Source organism: Microcaecilia unicolor, chromosome 12, assembly GCF_901765095.1.
Source record: "Microcaecilia unicolor chromosome 12, aMicUni1.1, whole genome shotgun sequence".
Classification (NCBI taxonomy): domain Eukaryota; kingdom Metazoa; phylum Chordata; class Amphibia; order Gymnophiona; family Siphonopidae; genus Microcaecilia; species Microcaecilia unicolor.
Window position 1 is genome coordinate 97,495,314 of NC_044042.1, and position 22,170 is coordinate 97,517,483.

At 45.3% G+C, this 22,170-nt stretch overlaps 1 protein-coding gene across 1 annotated transcript in view; it reads left to right on the plus strand.

The window, feature by feature from the left end:
- NAGLU (N-acetyl-alpha-glucosaminidase) overlaps window positions 1–20,502 on the plus strand; it is a 30,390-nt gene extending 9,888 nt beyond the window's left edge. Inside the window, 6 exon segments of the mRNA XM_030221766.1 lie at window positions 3,399–3,546; window positions 8,566–8,712; window positions 10,629–10,714; window positions 16,247–16,503; window positions 17,655–18,782; window positions 18,785–20,502. Of these exon segments, the coding sequence (XP_030077626.1) occupies window positions 3,399–3,546; window positions 8,566–8,712; window positions 10,629–10,714; window positions 16,247–16,503; window positions 17,655–18,782; window positions 18,785–18,873 (1,855 nt within the window). The 3' untranslated portion in view covers window positions 18,874–20,502.
- The last annotated feature ends 1,668 nt before the right edge of the window (window positions 20,503–22,170 follow it).

A 22,170-nucleotide genomic window follows, 5' to 3' on the forward strand; every position in this document is an offset into this window, starting at 1 on the left:
CTTACAATGCCTCTCTCTCCTCTGCTCTGGACACCCTTGCACCATCCATCTCCCGTCCCACAAGACGTACTAATCCTCAGCCCTGGCTGACCCCTTGCATCCGTTACCTTCGCTCCTGCGCCCGATCTGCTGAACGCCTGTGGAGGAAATCTCGTACCCATTCAGATTTCCTTCATTACAAATTCATGCTATCCTCCTTCCAGTCCTCCCTATTCCTTGCCAAACAGGACTATTACACCCAGTTGACCAATTCTCTCAGCGCCAACCCTCGTCGTCTCTTCGCCACCCTTAACTCCCTCCTCAAAGTGCTCTCCGCTCCCACCCCTCCTCACTCTCACCTCAATCACTGGCTGACTACTTCTGCGACAAGGTGCAAAAGATCAACCTTGAGTTCACTACAAGGCACCTCTTCCTCTTCACCCTTCAACCCTCTCCCTCAACCAACCAACCCAGGCCTCTTTCTCCTCCTTTCCTGATATCACCGAGGAGGAAACCGCCCGCCTTCTTTCCTCCTCGAAATGCACCACTTGTTCCTCTGATCCCATCCCCACCAACTTACTTAACACCATCTCTCATACTGTCACCCCCTCCATCAGTCATATCCTCAACCTCTTTCTCTCCACTGCAACTGTCCCTGACACCTTCAAGCACGCCGTAGTCACACCTATCCTCAAAAAAACATCACTTGACCCTACCAGTCCCTCCAACTACCGCCCCATCTCCCTCCTACCCTTCCTCTCCAAAATACTTGAGCGTGCTGTTCACAGCCGCTGCCTTGATTTTCTCTCCTCTCATGCCATCCTCAATCCGCTTCAATCCGGTTTTCGCCCTCTACACTCGACAGAAACGGCACTCTCTAAAGTCTGTAATGACCTGTTCCTTGCCAAATCCAGAGGCCACTACTCCATCCTCATCCTCCTTGATCTATCCGCTGCTTTTGATACTGTCAATCATGATTTACTTCTTGCCACACTGTCCTCATTTGGGTTCCAGGGTTCTGTCCTCTCCTGGTTCTCCTCCTATCTCTCCCACCGCACCTTCAGAGTACACTCTCATGGATCTTCCTCCACCCCCATCCCGCTCTCTGTTGGAGTTCCCCAGGGATCTGTCCTTGGACCCCTTCTTTTTTCAATCTACACCTCTTCCCTGGGCTCACTGATCTCATCTCATGGTTTCCAGCATCATCTTTATGCAGATGACACCCAGCTGTATCTCTCCACACCAGACATCACCGCGGTGACCCAGGCCAAGGTATCGGCCTGCTTATCCGACATTGCTGCATGGATGTCCAACCGCCACCTGAAACTGAACATGTCCAAGACCGAGCTTATCGTCTTTCCACCAAAACCCACTTCTCCTCTTCCTCCACTCTCTATCTCAGTTGATGGCACCCTCATCCTTCCCGTCTCATCTGCCCGCAACCTCGGAGTCATCTTCGACTCCTCCCTCTCCTTCTCTGCGCATATCCAGCAGATAGCCAAGTCCTGTCGCTTCTTTCTCTTTAACATCAGCAAAATTCACCCTTTCCTCTCTGAGCACACCACCCGTACTCTCGTCCACGCTCTCATTACCTCTCGCCTTGACTACTGCAACCTACTCCTTACTGGCCTCCCACTTAGCCATCTATCCCCCCTTCATTCTGTTCAGAACTCTGCTGCACGTCTTATATTCCGCCTGAACCGATATACTCGTATCACCCCTCTTCTCAGGTCACTTCACTGGCTTCCAATCAGATACCGCATACAGTTCAAGCTTCTCCTTCTTACCTACAAATGCACTCGATCTGCAGCCCCTCATTACCTCTCTACCCTCATTTCCCCTTACGTTCCCGCCCGTAACCTCCGCTCACAGGACAAATCCCTCCTCTCAGTACCCTTCTCCACCACCGCCGCCAACTCCAGGCTCTGCTCATTCTGCCTCGCCTCACCCTATGCTTGGAATCAACTTCCTGAGCCCTTACGCCAAGCCCCCTCCCTACCCATCTTCAAATCCTTGCTCAAAGCCCACCTCTTCAATGTTGCTTTCGGCACCTAACTTTTATACCTTTCAGGAAATCTAGACTGCCCCTATTTGACTGACTGTACATTTGTCCTTTAGATTGTAAGCTCCTTTGAGAAGGGACTGTCCTTCTATGTTAAATTGTACAGCGCTGCGTAACCCTAGTAGCGCTTTAGAAATGTCAAGTAGTAGTAGTAGCCTAGTGGTTAATGCAGTGGACTTTGATCCTGGGGAACTGAGTTCGATTCCCACTGCAGCTCCTTGTGACTCTGGGCAAGTCACTTAACCCTCCATTGCCCCTGGTACAAAATAAATACCTGAATATTGAATGTAGTTGCAAAAACCTCAGAAAGGTGGTATATGAAGTCCCATTTCCCTTTCTCTTTCTCATTTCTAAGGATTTTTATTGCTGCATTCACTCACTGCAAAGATATATGAGCAATGCATTGTGCATAATGTAGTCTCACATGTACTGCAGTCACACCTACTTGTTTGTATAAAGCTTGTCACTAGTGGTCTATTCTCCTACAAAGACCTCCTCCCTTTCTCAGCCAAGCTTGGCTTCCTTGTCTATCTATGGTCATTTCCTCATTATTCCTATTCCTGATGGGTCAGCTAGGGTATGACCTTTCTCTCCAATTGAGGATTGCTCTCTAGGAGGACCCCCCCGCTACCTGGTCTCAAGTTCTGGCCCTATTGGTCCTTCTATCTCTCTCCCCTGGGCGGGTGGATGCTCTTCTGGACTTCTCTGACCCATGAGCTCAGACCTTCTCCATCTTGTTTGGATGAACATGTTCCTGATCCCTTGAAGAGAACTCTTCTTTTTACCTTCTTCATTCTTTCTCACAAGATATTGCACGAATCAGTATCCCGTCTCTGAACCACCTTCATTCACCTATCAGCTCTCCCACCTCTGCCATGAAGCTTGTTTCTCTTCAAATTTCCATCTCCAGCCTCCGTTACAGCTGTCAGAACTACGAAGTCTCTTGCCTTGGGGCAGTAACTTCTGAGAATCTACTAACTCTGAGTAAAGTGAATTTCAGAAATAGGTAAGAGACTTCTGGTGTTTGCTGCCATGCCAAAGTTATACTGTCTGCTAATTTTAGTACATATCTGGCTCAAGAAGATATTATGCTTTAAGAAACCAGAAACAGTATAAACCGTTCAGACTGGCACAGCTACACATGAATATATTGTTGGAGGCAGCATTTATTTTAATTCTGGAGTTTTGCAATGCAGGAGATAAATACTTTATTTTTTGGAGATGTGAATTCTGATTTCAACTCAAGTCACGAATGGTGTTCATCCCAGTAGATGTTTGCCCGCCTCCCTAGTACACTTCCAGGAAAGAGTGAGTCCTGTAAATATTTCAATCTGTTACCTTTTATATTCGCTTACAGGTTCCGTTACTATCAGAATGTGTGTACCACCAGTTATTCCTTTGTCTGGTGGGACTGGGATCGCTGGGAAAAGGAGATCGACTGGATGGCTCTCAGTGGCATCAATTTACCTCTGGCATTTACTGGGCAGGAGGCCATCTGGCAGCGGGTTGAGTATTTGCATGCTTCCTATTATCTTGGCACAGTTCAAGCTGCTCTGTGGCTGGTAGGTGTCACGCAGGTCTGACCAAAGAAACTTGAATGGCCCTCTGTCATTCTGAATAAGAGAGAAACATCGGTTTTAAATAGATTATGAACCTGGTAGCCTGCTGCTGCTCTGAAACAGCGACCACAACTGTTTGAGCTCCTTTATGGCTCCTCGTTTCACAAACCAATGAGATTTCACCCCATTTAGATACGCTTTTAGGGAAACTAGGTGGCTAAGGGCGTTAGTGGTGACATTGCCAAGCACAGAGCTATGAAAGGCTTTCAAGGTGAATTCAAGAAGAGCTGGTATTGAAAGTGAAGATTAAAAAGCTAAGGAATGAAGACCTGAAATCCCACAGTCTTCACTTGCTCAAATAGTACATGTGGAGGGGCATAATCGAACGCGAACGCCCATCTCCATGTGCGTCTATCTCCGAGGACGGGTATGTGAAGGGGCGGGCCAGACCGTATTTTCAAAAAAGATGGGCGTCCATCTTTTCTTTTGATAATACGGTTTGTTCCGGTCAAATGCATCGGATTTGGGCGGATTTGAGCTGGGCATTATCGTTTTTCAGCGATAATGGAAACCGAAGGCGCCCAGCTCAAAAACGAACAAATCCAAGGCATTTGGTCATGGGAGGAGCCAGGATTCGTAGTGCACTGGTCCCCCTCACGTGCCAGGACACCAACCGGGCACCCTAGGGGGCACTTGTAACAGTTACAAGAAAAAATTAAAATACCTCCCAAGTCCATAGCTCCCTTCCCTTGGCTGCTGAGCCCCCCAAATCCCCCCCCCCCCAAAACCCACTGCCCACAACTCTATACCATTACCATAGCACTTATGGCTGAAGGGGGGCACCTAGATGTGGGTACAGTGGGTTTTGGGGGCGGTTTGGAGGGCTCCCATTTACCACCACAAGTATAACAGGTAGGGGGGGATGGGCCTGGGTCCACCTGGCTGAAGTCCACTGCACCCACTAACAACTGCTCCTGGGACCTGCATACTGCTCCAGGGACCTGCATACTGCTGTGAAGGAGCTGGGTATGACATTTGAGGCTGGCATACAGGCTGGAAAAAAATTTTTTTTTTAAGTTCTTTTTTTTGGGTGGGAGGGGGTTAGTGACCACTGGGGGAGTCAGGGGAGGTCGTCCCCGATTCCCTCTGGTGGTCATCTGGGCAGTTAGGGCACTTTTTTGGGACCTGTTCATGAGAAAAAAGGGTCCAGAAAAAGTGACCCAAATTCTCGCTTCTGGCACCCTTCTTTTTTCAGTTATCGGCCGAGGGCGCCCATCTCTCCTCGGCCGATAAACACGCCCCAGTCCCGCCTTCACCATGCCTCCGGCACGCCCCTGTCAACTTTGTCCGTTCCCGTGACAGATTGCATTTGGAGACGCCCAAAATCGGCTTTTGATTATACCGATTTGGGCGCCCAGAGGAGAAAGGCGCCCATCTCCCGATTTGGGTCGAAATATGGACGTCTTTCGAAAATAAGCTGAATGGTCTTTATCTGCCTTCATTTTTCTGTGTTCTATGTATTTATGACTTTTTTTAAGAGTCACATTTGCACATTAATTCATACTCTCATGACGAACTATTATCAAAGATTTGGTGAGGCTCTGCCAAGGCAGAGAAATGCCGAAAACCCACGACGAAATAACAGTACATGAAGGAGTGGGAAATAGACCATGCAAACCAGAAGAAAGCGATGGTACAGAGTTTATTGATGAAGACTTGACACAATACTGTGTTTTGGCTGTAAGTCTGCTTCAGGAATCTTTTTATAAAACATCATAAGAGTAGGCCATACTGGGTCAGACCAATGGTCCATCAAGCCCAGCATCCAGTTTCCAACAGTGGCCAATCCAGGTCACAAATACCTGGCAAGATCCCAAAAAGGTTCAATACATTTTATTCTTCTTATCCCAGAAATAAGCAGTGGATTTTCCCCGTCCATTTTAATAATGGTCTATGGACTTTTCCTTTAGGAAGCCGTCCAAACCTTTACCACATTCTCTGGCAACGAATTCCAGAGTTTAGCCTAGAAGTTCACTTTTCAACATGATGGGCCCAGCTCTCTGGAACTTCCTCCCTCTACTTACATAGTAACATAGTAACATAGTAGATGACGGCAGAAAAAGACCTGCACGGTCCATCCAGTCTGCCCAACAAGATAACTCATATGTGCTAATTTTGTGTATACCCTACTTTGATTTGTACCTGTGTTCTTCAGGGCACAGACCGTATAAGTCTGCCCAGCACTATCCCCGCCTCCCAACCACCGGTCCCGCCTCCCAACCACCGGCTCTGGCACAGACCGTATAAGTCTGCCCAGCACTATCCCCGCCTCCCAACCACCAGCCCCGCCTCTCACCACCGGCTCTGGCAAAGACCTTATAAGTCTGCCCAGCATTATCCCTGCCTCCTGGCTCTGGCACAGACCGTATAAGTCTGCCCAGCACTATCCCTGCCTCCCAACCACCAGTCCCGCTTCCCACCACAGGCTCTGACACAGACCGTATAAGTCTGCCCAGCACTATCCCTGCCTCCCAACCACCAGTCCCGCTTCCCACCACCGGCTCTGGCACAGACCGTATAAGTCTACCCAGCACTATCCCCGCCTCCCAACCACCAGTCCCGCTTCCCACCACCGGCTCTGGCACAGACCGTATAAGTCTACCCAGCACTATCCCCGCCTCCCAACCACCAGCCCCGCTTCCCACCACCGGCTCTGGCACAGACCGTATAAGTCTGCCCAGCACTATCCCTGCCTCCCAACCACCAGTCCCGCTTCCCACCACTGGCTCTGGCACAGACCATATAAGTCTGGCCAGCACTATCCCTGCATCCCAACCACCAGCCCCGCCTCCCAATCTTGACTAAGCTCCTGAGGATCCATTCCTTCTGCACTTGAGAATTGAAGCTTCTTTCAATAAGTTTAAGAGCTTATTAAAAGTCTGTTATGGAGACAGCTGTTTTAAAAACCCTGCTTATTGTAATATAGTAGAATTGGAAAAGGTACAGCGAAGGGCGACGAAAATGATAATGGGGATGGGACGACTTTCCTATGAAGAGAGGCTGAGAAGGCTAGGGCTTTTCAGCTTGGAGAAGAGACGGCTGAGGGGAGATATGATAGAAGTGTATAAAATAATGAGTGGAATGGATCGGGTGGATGTGAAGCGACTGTTCACGCTATCCAAAAATAATAGGACTAGAGGGCATGAGTTGAAGCTACAGTGTGGTAAATTTAAAACGAATCGGAGAAAATTTTTCTTCACCCAACGTGTAATTAGACTCTGGAATTCGTTGCCGGAGAACGTGGTACGGGCGGTTAGCTTGACGGAGTTTAAAAAGGGGTTAGATAGATTCCTAAAGGACAAGTCCATAGACCGCTATTAAATGGACTTGGAAAAATTCCGCATTTTTAGGTATAACTTGTCTGGAATGTCTTTACGTTTGGGGAGCGTGCCAGGTGCCCTTGACCTGGATTGGCCACTGTCGGTGACAGGATGCTGGGCTAGATGGACCTTTGGTCTTTCCCAGTATGGCACTACTTATGTACTTATGTACTTATGTACTTATTTACTCTCATTTTATATTGTAAACTTTTCCCTTCCCTAGAACCTTCTTGTAATTTGGTCTGTCTTGTTATCTGTACAATTACCCTTCCCCTTTTTGATTTGTAAACTGCTTAGATTTTCATTGTTATAGTTGCAGCATATCAAATAAACTGAACCCGAAGCTATATACATTTTTATAAATAAATAAAATAAGGACCATTTGCCTCCTTGTTTTCACCCTCAGTCTGCCCAGTTTCCTGAACCTTACAGCGGTTCCAGCATCTTCTATCCTGGGATGCAGTTGGCTGTATCACCACCATCTAATCTGAGACTTGTAGACCGGACTAGCCCCAGCGGAATGTTCAAGACGGTTAACATGAAAGAGAACTCTTAACAACACGAGGAGCTGCAAAAAAGAAAATGATCAAAATATATCAAATAAAAAGCTTTTACATTTTTTTACGCAGTAGCATAGAGCCAGTCTCAGATCGAATTGGTAAAGGAAGTGCATTCCAAATTGTAATAGCTCGTAAGGGAAACATCGCCATAAAATGACGTTTCAATCGAACACCGTTAAATGCGGGACGTTTTCTTGCAACTGAGAAAAAGATCAGGAAAACATAAGATTAACAAGTCCGTGGTACCTGTTTAGAACGTGGAAAATCATACAAACTGATTTAAAAACAATACATGCCCTTAAAGAAAGCCAATGGAGAAAGCCATGGGTAGTGGTCTAAAGAAGACATGTAAAAGATATGGATTATTTTTTTTGTTTGTATTTTATTCCTGTTTTGCCTCAATTTGAATATGCCTAGTCTGTATTGCCTTACAAGTATTTTACTTGTTGTGATGTAAGTTTAAACCTAAATAAATAAATTAAAAAAGAAAGCCAATGCAATTTTCTAGCATATTTAGAAACACTGTCATATTTTTTCAGCCGTAAAACCAGATGTACGGCTGTATTTTGGATCATCTGTAATTTATATAAATTTTAGCAATCGACCCCACTTAGAGAGAATTGCAGTAGTCTAAATGTGCATGTCAGGTTTCTCTTTCCATTTGTCTTTCATTTTTGGCCCTCTACTGATGCTTGGAATTGAGATATAAGGGCTTTAAATGAGTCCATTGTTAGCCCACCTCATCCCCAGGCCCTGACCCGTTTCTTCCAGCCTGCACCCTTATCACCAGGGCTGCCTTCAGGCTGGTGTGAGCAGTGAGACAGAAACAGAAGTGGGCAGACACATCTCAAGGTGAAGAGTTTTATAGAAAGAGAAAAGGAATGCCCTACTTAGAAATGTTTGTCTGCAGGCTTTAGCCAAATGTAATTATTTGAATTCATGGATGGTGCATGTGGTACAGTCAGAAGAGAGAGACAGATTTTTATCTTTTTTTAATGTCAACATGCTTTCTCCTTTCCTTTCAGGTCTACCTAATGTTGGGTCTCAACCAGTCTGAAATCAATGACTATTTCACCGGGCCTGCATTTTTGGCTTGGGGCCGGATGGGGAACATTCATTCCTGGGCTGGCCCACTGCCCCTCTCCTGGCATCTGAAGCAGCTGTACTTACAGGTAAGCTGAGTTAGGTAACAATGCACTGTGCCCTTGCCGGCTCTGTAAGTTCATGTCTTTCTCGCCTGACTCTCAGGCACTGCAGCCTGACAGAAATGGGGACATTTTCAATGTATTATAAACTACCAGTGAAAAGTCTAACACTCTAGATAGATTTGGTTCTAGACCACCCCCCATGCATTTCTTTTTTTTTTTTTTTGCGTGTGATCTGACAGCTTCCTCCTGCTTCTTTGGGCTTCCAGCACAATAAGAGCCATAGTCGAGCCTTCATTCCCAACAGTCTATGGGGGTTTCCCCTGTTTTATATCCCCCACCCCAGGATAATTAGGCTGGTCATTGCAAGGATAGCTCTAGAAAACAAACAAAAAAAGCAACACTGGGCCTTCAAGACCAGAACAATAGGTGACCTGCTAATAAAGTACTCCTGGTGTCCTAGTCTTGAAGGCCCAGTGTTGCTTTTTTTGGTTGTATACTTTGGTTGTATGCTGTTTTACCCTCTCTATCTGTACAAGGATAGCTCTAGGCCAGGGGCTATGCTGCACCAGAACGTTCCTGAAACTCTGAGGTCATGGGTTCTGAATCAGCCATCAGGTACAACTCTTAAGCAGCATTTAATTCTTAATTACTACCCATAACTCCCAACCCCCTGCTCACACAGTCTCTGGAAGGGAGGGGGGCTGTGAACACTGTTTCTGCACAATCATCAGCTGAGGATTAGAGCAGAATATCAAATATAAAGATCAAACCAAGGACCTTTCATATAATACTACACAGCACTTGAGTTTACATAAATACATAAGTGTTGCCATTCTGGGATAGACTGAAGGTCCATCAAGCCCAGCATCCTGTTTCCAACAGTGGCCAATCCAGGTCACAAATACCTGGCAAGATCCCAGAACAGTACAATACATTTTGTGCTGCTTATCCCAGTGATAAGCAGTGGATTTTCCCAAGTCCATTTTAATAATGACTTAAGGACTTTACTTTTAGGAAGCTAACCAAACCTTTTTTTAAACCCCACTAAGCTAACTGCTTTTACCACATTCTCTGGCAACGAATTCCAGAGTTTAATTACACATTGACTGAAGAAATATTTTCTCCAATTTGTTTTAAATTTACTACTTTGTAGCTTCATTGTGTCCCCCCTAGTCCTAGTATTTTTGGAAAGAGTAAACAAGCGATTCACTTATACTTGTTCCACTCAAGTCAGTATTTTATAGACCTCTATCATATCTTCCATCAGCCACCTTTTCGCCAAGCTGAAGAGCCCTAGCCGCTTCAGCCTTTCCTCATAGGGAAGATTCTGCCAGGTACTTGTGACCTGGATTGGCCACTGTAGGATGCAGGATACTGGGCTGGATGGACCATCAGCCTGACCGAGTACACTGGTTACGTGGATGGCCCCAGCACATTTCTTATGTTCCAACTTTGCTTCCCTCCTGTATCCCACAAAATCACTCACCAACTTTAAAGTCTGATATACTCCCAAGGACGTACTTCCACACAAAACTTGAATGAGTTTGGTCCAGGCATTTCAGTTATAAGATGGAGGAAACAAGCCACTTGCATTTCATATGGGAAAATTCCAACTTTGGTCCTGTCTTGTAGCTCCTTCCCCCATCACCCAATATACCCACTAAATTTGAAAGGTAGAAAAATCTGATCACCCCTTTTGGCCCCTTCCATGGATCTACCTGTCTCCCCACAAATTCAGACTAATAACCAGAATAAACCAGGTGACCGCAAAATTGGCTAAGCTGAAATTCTTTCCAGGGGTGTGTTGACTGTCTGAGGCCAAGCTGGTATATTGATCTGTGATTAAGGAGAGGGCAGGACAGTAACCACAGGGACAGAGAAAGCACTTTCAGAGTATAGCAGTGGCTTCTCTTGCTAACCAGCCATTTTCTTGACACCAGTACAGAATCCTGGGGAGAATGAGGTCACTAGGGATGATCCCAGTCCTTCCAGCCTTCGCAGGACACGTGCCGGGTTCTCTTCTACGGTAAGTGAAACTTTTCATATCGGGCATGACCTCACCCTTCGAGTCGACGCCGCTGAAAGCAATCTTTGCCTGGTGAGCTTTCTCTGGCAATAGCCCTACCGTTGATCAACTCCTCTCCCCAACCCCCACTCTATCTGGCTTTCTCCTAGATGTGAGCCACCAAACTCTGGCCCCGATGCTCAAAAGTAAACTCAGGCGCTAGAGGCCGTTAACGCCATACTAGTGCCTGCATGTACCTGCGCAGAATGTTCAGAGGCCCGGATTAGGGGAGCAAACGAGCACGCAGACGAACAATGCAAGTAGCATGCTAATGTAGTCAAGCGTATGTTAATGAGGCCGTTTTGTATTCCTCCCCAATGCTCAGAAAAGAGCACCCCCCCAAAAAAAAAACTGCCTTACCGCTGCAAAAAATAATGCCAGGTCAGAGCAGGCGTTAGGGTGTTGGAAGAGAGGATTTCTCATGATTCATGATTCCTTCTGCAAAATCTGCCGGTTTTATATTTCAACGGTTTTTATTGATGAAGTACCACGTCAAACAAAACCAATAAAGTCAAACATTTTGTAAACATTCAGTCATGTCATAATTGTACATGTGCATCTAGTCTAACATCATCATCATTATTTTACATCCTTTCCTCCCCCCCCCCCCCAACCTCCCCTTTATTTTACTCCTTTACCTTTATCTACTTATTTCATGGTAATTATACTAGCAATATCTATTACAGGTATTAACCGGTCCAAAATCCGGAGCAAATATCTGCAGGACGTCTCACTACCTAGGACGTATCCAATTTGTTAAGCACTGCACTTCTAGCCTTGTGGGAGATATTTTGTAAATATTTAGACCATATATTAACAAAGATCTTTCTTTGGGTTACCGTAAGCCTCCCTGGCCTCCCAGAGCATTAGCTCATGGAACCTATTTCTCCAGTACCAAAAGGAGGGTGGCTCAGCCTGCAGCCAATGTCCGAGTATACGTTTTTTCCCCACTGCATGGGCCTTACACAAGAATAACTCCTGATTTTTGTCTGCGATCCCATAAGCATTGCTTTTATTCAAAAGCACTCCCCTCCAGGAGGGAAGCAGTCTATGTCCCAATAGTTGTTCAAGATATTTCTGTAACATTTTCCAAAAGTGTTTTATTCGATCACATCGCCAAAATGCATGCAAAAAAGTGTTATTATCTCTATGACACTTAGGACATTGAGCATCAGATATCCATCCTGCCCTTCCTGCTTGTGATTGTGATATGTACCCCCTGTGAATTACCCTGTATTGACTCTCCTGCAGCTCCGCCCCTCCCACTTGTCTTGGTATATCTTTTATCAATTTTGCAAAATGTATTCCTTTCAGCTCATAGCCCAAGTCTTTGCTCCATGTCTTTTCAAGTATCTCATAGGCATGGGGGTGGGGGGGGGGGGGGCTAAGGGACTCCAATACTTTATGTAAAAAATCTGCCGGTTTTGATTAGGGCAGCCCCTTGCAAGTCCTTAAGCGCTGGTCATGAGAAATAGCAGACCCAAGTGAAGGTAACATTGGCATCTGTGTCTAAATATAACTATCCAAGCTAAAAACAACTAAAAACACTTATATTTAAGCCGCAGAAAACAGATGCCAGTGTGTGCTTCATGTTCGGTTTTTACCAGGTGCATGTGTACAGGAGCCAAGCTTACTGCGGAGCTCTTCGCATGCACCAAGCACAATCCTCCCGCTAAACTCCCTAGAGTGCTCAACACTAGGAGCGAGCCTATATTTGCATCTCATTAGCGTTGGGCATTAGGGTGGCATTCTTCCGTGCTATTCTGGCGGAGTTTTGAGCATTGGGGCCTCTGAATCTGAGCCTTCCTGGCCTGCTGAGTATAGTGGTTCAGTGGATACACACTAAAAGAAATGCATCAATACACTCTCTTCTGAGTTCTCTTCCCACGTATTTTCACCACACTTAAAACTCTACCCACAGATAAAATTGTTATACCCTAATGTTCTCTTGCTATTGTTCTATCACCCTACCATTTTCCTGTTGTTACATTCCACTGTTCTATTCCCCAAATGATATTTTGACTTTGACTTCCCACAACTCTTCACAATGTAACCCATAATCGTACTGTAACAAATTGTATTTCCATCATTCACAATGTATTGTAAGCCACACTGAGCCCGCAAATAGGTGGGAAAATGTGGGATACAAATGCAATAAATAAATAAAATAAAAGGTCCGCCAAGGCGGTGGAACATGGAAATCCCACAGCAAAATAACAGAAAAGCAAACGGAGTGGGAAATAGACCAGGCTAACCAGGAACAAACGAGGAGACTTCAGTTGATGGTAGACAGTTTATTAGTGAAGACTCCACACGGTACCGTGTTTTGGCAGTTCGCCTTCTTCAGGAGTCTTTATATAAAATACGTAAAACTATCAAATGGTTAATAACCGTTGGTATGAGAAGATGAAGAAATATGGTCATTAAAGACCAATTTCTTTCCCCACAGTCGCCAATTCAAGGCCCTATACACACTGAAGAACCAAACACCCTTCAGCACGTCTGCTTCTTTCAACTTCCAGGAAGTTTTACATATTTTATATAAAGACTCCGAAGCAGGTGAATTGTCGAAACATGGTACTGTGTCGAGTCTTCACTAATAAATTGTCTACCTTCAGTTGAAGTCTCCTCGGTTGTTCCTGGTTAGTCTGGCCTATTTCCCCACTCCTTTTGTTTTTCTTCTGTATATAGTGAACAAATAGATCACTGCAAATCACCAGACAACTGAAACAGTCACACAGAAAACATGGCTGCCTGTTAGGGCCTGGCATTACCGGTCCCACCTTTATGTGTCAGGAATGGTACACATGTGCAGAGCCCTTCCCCATGGAAAGAGATCTTTTTATCAGGGGCCAGTTTTCAAACTGTCTGTTCAAGGACATAGGGCAGTGGTTCCCAAACCTGGTCCTGGAGGCACCCAGCCAGTCAGGTTTTCAGGATATCCGCACCTTAGTCCATAAGATTATCTACGGTGCAGCCCCAGGTTACATGATTGACCTAATCAGTCTCCCAGTCAGAAACAGTACCAGTTCATCACGGTCTTACCTGAATCTCCACTACCCAAATTGCAAAGGACTAAAATACAAGACAACCCATGCATCCAACTTCTCTTACATAAGCATGCGCCTGTGGAACGCATTGCCACAAGTGATGAAAACAACTTATGATCACCTAAAATTCAGAAAATTATTAAAGACTCACCTATTCGGAAAGGCATATCTGACTGACCCAACTTAAATGACTCAACCCTTCAACACTTCACTATCAAAGATCGTATTGAACATTGACAAACCCTTTTACTTCAAACGCAACTTGATTGAATCTTATCTTCCCTATCCCACTATAACATTTTGTACTATTCCCATACCGGACTTGGCGAATGCCTTCACGGTATTATATAAGCCACATTGAGCCTGCAGATGTGTGGGAAAATGTGGGATATAAATGTAACAAATAAAATAAATAAATGAGAGCGTTAGAGAGCTTTGCATGAGGTAGTGGCAGTGCATGCAGATCTCTCTCATGAATATTCATTGCGGATATCCTAAAAAACCTGACTGGCTGGGGTGCCTCCAGGACCAGGTTTGGGAACCACTGACATAAGGCAAGACTATGTACTTTGCATCAGGGGCTTAGCTAGGTGGGGCCACAGGAGCATGGGCCCCCACAGATTTAGCCCTGGCCCCCTCTACTTTCGACCCCCCCCCCCCACACTGCCGCCAACCCTTCCCTGCTGCCGCCATGCACACAGGACGTCAGGAGTCAGGACTCACAGAAACAGATCAGCGAACGTGCCGGAGACTGGCGCTGAAGAAGACTTCGGCTGCCAGGGGTTGGGGACCCCCGCCAGCAGCGGCGGCAGCAGAAGGGGGGGGGGGGGTTGAAAGTGGTGTGGGGGGTCGGCGGGCTAAAATGTGCCCCCCCCCCCACCTCGGGCTCTTTACCACCCTCCCGTTTGAAGAAATATCTGAATGTAATTCACCTTGAGCTACTACTGAAAAGGTGTGAGCAGGACTGCCCTCTTGGGGAAAAAAAAAACCTGCCACGGGTTCACAGTATCTGCTTTCTGTGCCTATGAGCCTTCAATTTGAAAGTCAGTGCGTTATTAACATTGAGGTCCCCTTTTACAAAGCTGCAGCAAAAAGGGGCCTGGGCCGAGACCTTCTTTTACTGCAGTGGGTAAAAGGCAGGTTTTTGTTTTTTTCAGGAAATGGCCGTGTAGCAAGTGAAGCACTTGCCATGTGGCCATTTGGGGGGGGGGGGGGGACTTACCTCCACCCATTGAGGTTGGCAGTAAGGGCTCCCATGCTAACCTGGCAGTAACAGGACAGTGGGCGGCACTGCCCGATTACCACTGGGTACATATCGCACGCTGGGGGTGGAAACTACCGGCGGTACTTCCCTTTTAGCGAGCGGTAAGTCTGCATTGGGCTTGCCGCCACTTTGTAAGGACCCCTGAGCAGTTTTTCAGACAGACAATTTATACAGGTAAAATTCTTTTTATTCACAGAAATTTCTTTGAGAACTCTCCTTTCCTTGTACATTATCTTAAATTATGTTTAAGGAATGCTGTATGCTTTTAGCAGCCTTATGGGTTGTTTACTAAAGCTTAGCGCGAGTTATCTGCAGCAAGGCCCATAGGAATAAAATGGGCCCTGCTGCAGATAACTGGAGCTAAGCTTTAGTAAATAGGGGGGTTAGTCTGAAAAGGTAGTTTCCTTCCCCCCCTCCTCCCCCCCCCCAGCTCTGATCAACTGTGATTCTGTCTCTTGCCCCAGGGGGCCGCTGAAAGCCTTTTCTAAAACATCACCTTTATCATATCTAACATTCTTAGCCAGCTGATGTGACATTCTGAATAAAATAATTTTCTTTTCCCACCTCCTATGAATGTAATGCGGTCCTTTTTGGAATTAAATTTCTGATGTTCGTGCTCTACACTTTGGTTTTAAAATCATCATCCCATCCAGTGTATTTTAGTCATGGCCTCCACTCTTATAATGTGTCTCCTCCAAATGTTCCTCAAAATAATAGCAGTTGAAAGTCATCTGCCCTGACAGTGTAAAAGCCTGGTTATTCCCCTAAGATTTTTTTTAAAGCAATATATTTTCTTTAATGAGCTTGTTTTTCTGTGTCTTGTGTTTTGTTTTATTTATTGATTATTTTTTGAGTCATGTAATGTTCAACTGATTGCTGTTTGTTTTTATTGATTTTTATACTATTGTATTTTATGTTGTTGGTCATTTAAATGACTTAGAGTTTTCTTTGATACTAGGCATTCAATAACTGGGATATTACTAACCTGATATAAACAGCCATGAGCCCTTCATGTTAAAATTAGCTTGGCTGATAGTATGTATCATCACCTTAATGAAGGAAAAATGGCAGCCACCGGTTGTGATACTGTCCCGAATGTTCCTCTGATGTTTTGCACACTGGCTCATGACTGGTATGTGTCTCATCTCTTCAAGTCTGTCCTTTCTTTTGTCTTTTCAGAGTATTTCCTGAGATGAACGTGACCCAACTCGGGGGCTGGGCTAGCTTTGACTGCACCTATTCTTGCAGCTACGTCCTAGACCCCGAGGATGCCATGTTCCAGGTGATAGGAACACTTTTCATGAAAGAGCTGACCAGGGAATTTGGGACGGATCATATCTACAACGCTGACACCTTCAATGAGATGTGTCCCAGTTCCTCAGACCCCTCTTACCTCTCTGGAATTAGTGCTGCTATTTATAAATCAATGACAGCCGGTAAGATTAGTACAGGAGGAAAAACTGGATTTCTCGATCTATGATCTGAATGGCAGAGCTATGTGATCAGGGTTCAAATCCTACCCTTGTGTTATGCATTGCCGGAAAGGCGGTATATAAAGTTGAATAAACCATAAGACCTGCTGTACTGGGTCAGACCAGAGGTCCCTCAAGTCCATTAACCTGTTTCCAGCAGTGACCAATCCTGCTCACAAGTACCTGGCAGAATCCAAAGAGCAGATCTTTTCCATGCTGCTTATGTGTAGGGGATAAGCCATGGCTTCCCCACATTTACCTGGTTAATAACAGTTTACGAACTTTTCTTCCAAGAACTTGTGCAAACCTTTTTTTAATACCAGCCACAGTATGCTTTTACCACATCCTCTGGTAACGAATTCTCTGTGTAAATTTGAGCAGGCCTCAAAATTAGTTGGTTATTTATGGTAACATTCCTTCTCTTCTTTTTGGAAGCTGCCACACAGTTTAGGTCCTAACATTGGTAACTAGACTTGAGCCCAGAAGTGGCTCCATGCGTTGTATGGTGTATTGTATTTGTCAGACATGTGGGGGGTGCTGTGTGTATAAATCTAAACTAATTATAATATCAAAAATGATTCCCCTCATCCTCCACTGACACAGTTGCACCCTGGTAGAGGGGTGAAGGTCTGGCCATTGCAAATTGTATGAATCAAGATCAATAGTAGTATTCTGCTTCAGTTGGGTGAAATTGAGGCATGGGTGGCAGAGCTTCATGATTTTACTCTGTTATACAGAGTGAGTGGCAGAAGGAGAGATTTGGGCTTTAATCTGAGGATTTCTGCTGACTTATTGTACAGTGCTGACATCAGCTCCCAAATTTCTTGTGTGGAGGAGTAGCCTAATATTTAGAGCCGATGGCTGAGAACCAGGGAAGCCAAGGTACAAAGCCCACTGCTGCTCCTTGTGATCTTGGGAAGTCATTAACTCTCCATTGTCTCAGGTAGACAGACTATGAGACCTCCAGGGACAGGAAAATACCTCCTGTACCTGAATGTAACTCACCTTGAGCTACTACTGAAAAGGCGTGAGCTAAACTCAATCCCCTCCCCCTCCCATTTAAAGATCAGTGTCGCTCCCAAAGATAATTTTTATTTTTCTTGCTTTGTTTGCAGTGGATCCAGATGCCATTTGGCTATTGCAGGGTTGGATCTTTGTCCACGCGCCAAGCTTCTGGAAACCAGCTCAGGCCCAAGCTTTGCTTCACGGTGTGCCCCTTGGGAAGATTATAGTCCTGGATCTGTTTGCAGAGACCGTGCCAGTTTACTTCCAAACTGAGTCTTTCTACGGCCAACCCTTCATATGGTGCATGCTGCACAATTTTGGAGGCAACCATGGCATGTTTGGTAATGTGGAGAGCATCAACAGAGGGCCATTTGATGCCATGAGCTTCCCCAACTCTACCATGGTAGGCACTGGCCTCACACCAGAAGGCATTGAACAAAATGATATGATATATGAACTGATGAATGAAATAGGGTGGAGTCACAAGCCTGTCAACCTTTCACAGTGGATATCTTGGTATGCAGTAAGGCGCTATGGAAGCCAGAATACCCAGACCGTAGCTGCCTGGCAGCTGCTCTTGCGCAGTGTGTACAATTGTTCCACACAGTGGAAGGACCACAACCAGAGTCCACTGGTCCACCGCCCATCCCTGAAAATGAAGACAGAAGTGTGGTACAACAGGAGTGACCTCTTTGAAGCCTGGCAACTGCTGCAGAATGCATCCACTGAGCTTTCCAAGAGCAGAACCTTTCTGTACGACCTAGTTGATGTCACAAGGGAGGCGCTCCAGCAGCTGGTGGCACAGTACTACCTAGACATTAAGCAAGCTTATGAAAATCAGTCACTTTCTGATCTGCTGACCTCAGGTGGGGTTCTTGTCTATGACCTCATTCCAGAATTGGATGCGCTGTTGTCCAGTCAAACCCAATTCTTGCTTGGTCGTTGGCTGGAAGAGGCCCGAACTGTGGCCACAAGTGAGCAAGAAGCTTCCCTGTATGACATGAATGCAAGGAACCAATTAACTCTTTGGGGCCCAACGGGCAACATTTTAGACTATGCTAATAAAGAATTTGGTGGACTGGTTGGCGATTATTATGGCATGCGTTGGAATTTGTTTGTCACAAGCCTAGTAGAGTGCCTCAACACTGGGAAACCGTTCCACCAAGACAAATTTAATGAGCTTGTCTTCCAGGTTGAAAAGGGTTTCATTTATAACCAGAAGCAGTATCCGGCTGATCCCGTAGGGATACAGTCCAGATTGTGAGAAGGATCTTCCTTAAGTATCATCCACATTTGAAGAAACGATACAGAAATACAAAAGGGAATTGAACTCATTTTTCATACTTCAGCTTTTTTTCTCAGAAATTTTGTGCTTATTAAAATTTGTCGGGAGATGGTAGGTGCTGTGAGTGATATCTTATTGCATGAGATGGTCATTCTTTGGCGGCCTGGACCAAAAGCCCGTTCAAGCTGTCTTGTCTCAATGGCACAAAGTGTCTCACTTCGACAGTAAGAGACATCTTTCACAGCATGTATCACCTTGTCATCAAACATCGTCCTCCTTTCTCTTGTGAGCTTTAGAACTGAGCAGAGAGGAGTGTCAAACTTGCTGTAGACTGTCAAGGAAGAGGCTAGTGCAAGAGGCTGAGTCCCCCGCATCTTTGCCATTATGAGGTCAGAGAATGGGGTTGAGTGACCAAGAGTTTGTGAAGGCTGTTAGGAGAAAGGGCCTGAATCAAACCTCTTGTTCAACTATGCTATATATTCTTCTTGCCTATAGATTTTATTTGGTGAACTTCCTGTCTTCCGTTAATGTAACCAACTATATGTTCTTTCTCTCCTGCTGAATGAAATGGTCTAGCTAGACTGTAGAGTTTTCAACCACAAAACCAAACCAAACAGAGTAGCTGATGATGATTGATCTTCAGGTCAGATATTCTGTTCATAGAACAGTCTCCTTCCTTCCTCTGCCCAATGAAATGTTGCTGTTAATTGATTTTTTTTTCTAAGTTCATAGCACAGAAGGTCTAAGATAAACTAGAAGGCCTTGATTCTAGTCAGCTTTCTTCAGCTGCTTCTGGTGGCCCCTAGTAGTGATGGAAAGAGAAGTAAAAAGAAATAGTTACCATCGGGCCCCCTGGTGAAAGAATTGTCTGTCTCGATGCGTAAAATCTCCCCAGTCGTTACTCAATTTCTAGAAAGTCTGACTTTACCTTGATGAATTTCTTTGCAGTGTTAATGCAGTACAACTGTGCCTAGGAACAGGCTGCTTTCATTTTTTACATTCCTAAAATACCATTTTATATGACTGACTGGTACTGTGGGCTACAACGAGTCCTGTTCATTGTGTTCTGCTTGTCTTATGCTTCCCCCTCTGTATTTAGAAGGTAATTTTTGAACTGCCCACTTTAGTATTTTTTACCTGTGGACTTTGACCTTGAAAATTTAGCCCAGGAAAACTACCAACCCATATGTAAACCTGCTACCATAGCCAGTGGACCATCGGGGCTATGAACCAACCACTGGGAAAGTAGGGTGTGGAGATGGAGGGGAGGTTGGTTTATTTTGCCATATGAGCCCCACCCCTGCCCCCACACAAAACCAAAAAGATGTTTAGCTGTTCTTGCCTGCCACGTTGTGTTGGTTTATTATTCCAAGAGAATGTCTGCACTTTCTTCACCCCCACTCCCCTTCTCACTCTGTGGCACTACAGGGGTGCGTCTACCCACACACAAGAAGAACAGTTTTCTAAAAGCTGTTTCAGGGGCACAACACTGCTTTACCTGAGGAAAAAGTACCCATAATTTTTATTTATTTATTTGTTACATTTGTATCCCACATTTTCCCACCTTTTTGCAGGCTCAATGTGGTTTACATAGTACCTTTAGTGGCTATCGCCAGTATCGGTAGAACAAATACAAGGTGATAACATATAGTAACATAGTAGATGACGGCAGAAAAAAGACATAAGTACATAAGTAATGCCACACTGGGAAAAGACCAAGGGTCCATCGAGCCCAGCATCCTGTCCACGACAGCGGCCAATCCAGGCCAAGGGCACCTGGCAAGCTTCTCAAACGTACAATCATTCTATACATGTTATTCCTGGAATTGTGGATTTTTCCCAAGTCCATTTAGAAGTGGTTTATGGACTTGTCCTTTAGGAAACCGCCTAACCCCTTTTTAAACTCTGCTAAGCTAACCGCCTTCACCACGTTCTCCGGCAACAAATTCCAGAGTTTAATTATGCGTTAGGTGAAGAAAAATTTTCTCTGATTTGTTTTAAATTTATTACACTGTAGTTTCATCACATGCCCCCTAGTCCTAGTATTTTTGGAAAGCGTGAACAGACGCTTCACATCCACCTGTTCCACTCCACTGCACGGTCCATCCAGTCTGCCCAACAAGATAAACTCATGTGTGCTACTTTTTGTGCATACCTTACCTTGATTTGTATCTGTCATTTTCAGGGCACAGACCATAGAAGTCTGCCCAGCACTAGCCCCGCCTCCCACCAGCTCTGCCAACCAATCTCCGCTAAGCTTCTGAGGATCCATTCCTTCTGAACAGGATTCCTTTATGTTTTTAATGTATTTATAAATGACCTAGAGATGGGAATAACTAGTGAGGTAATTAAATTCGCCGATGACACAAAATTATTCAGGGTCGTCAAGTCGCAGGAGGAATGTGAACGATTACAGGAGGACCTTGCGAGACTGGGAGATTGGGCTTGCAAGTGGCAGATGAAGTTCAATGTTGACAAGTGCAAAGTGATGCATGTGGGTAAGAGGAACCCGAATTATAGCTACGTCTTGCAAGGTTCCGCGTTAGGAGTTACGGATCAAGAAAGGGATCTGGGTGTCGTCGTCGATGATACGCTGAAACCTTCTGCTCAGTGTGCTGCTGCGGCTAGGAAAGCGAATAGAATGTTGGGTGTTATTAGGAAGGGTATGGAGTCCAGGTGTGCGGATGTTATAATGCCGTTGTATCGCTCCATGGTGCGACCGCACCTGGAGTATTGTGTTCAGTACTGGTCTCCGTATCTCAAAAAAGATATAGTAGAATTGGAAAAGGTACAGCGAAGGGCGACGAAAATGATAGTGGGGATGGGACGACTTTCCTATGAAGAGAGGCTGAGAAGGCTAGGGCTTTTTAGCTTGGAGAAGAGACGGCTGAGGGGAGATATGATAGAAGTGTATAAAATAATGAGTGGAATGGATCGGGTGGATGTGAAGCGACTGTTCACTCTATCCAAAAATACTAGGACTAGAGGGCATGAGTTGAAGCTACAGTGTGGTAAATTTAAAACGAATCGGAGAAAATTTTTCTTCACCCAACGTGTAATTAGACTCTGGAATTCGTTGCCGGAGAACGTGGTACGGGCGGTTAGCTTGACGGAGTTTAAAAAGGGGTTAGATAGATTCCTAAAGGACAAGTCCATAGACCGCTATTAAATGGACTTGGAAAAATTCCGCATTTTTAGGTATAACTTGTCTGGAATGTTTTTACGTTTGGGGAGCGTGCCAGGTGCCCTTGACCTGGATTGGCCACTGTCGGTGACAGGATGCTGGGCTAGATGGACCTTTGGTCTTTCCCAGTATGGCACTACTTATGTACTTATCCCAT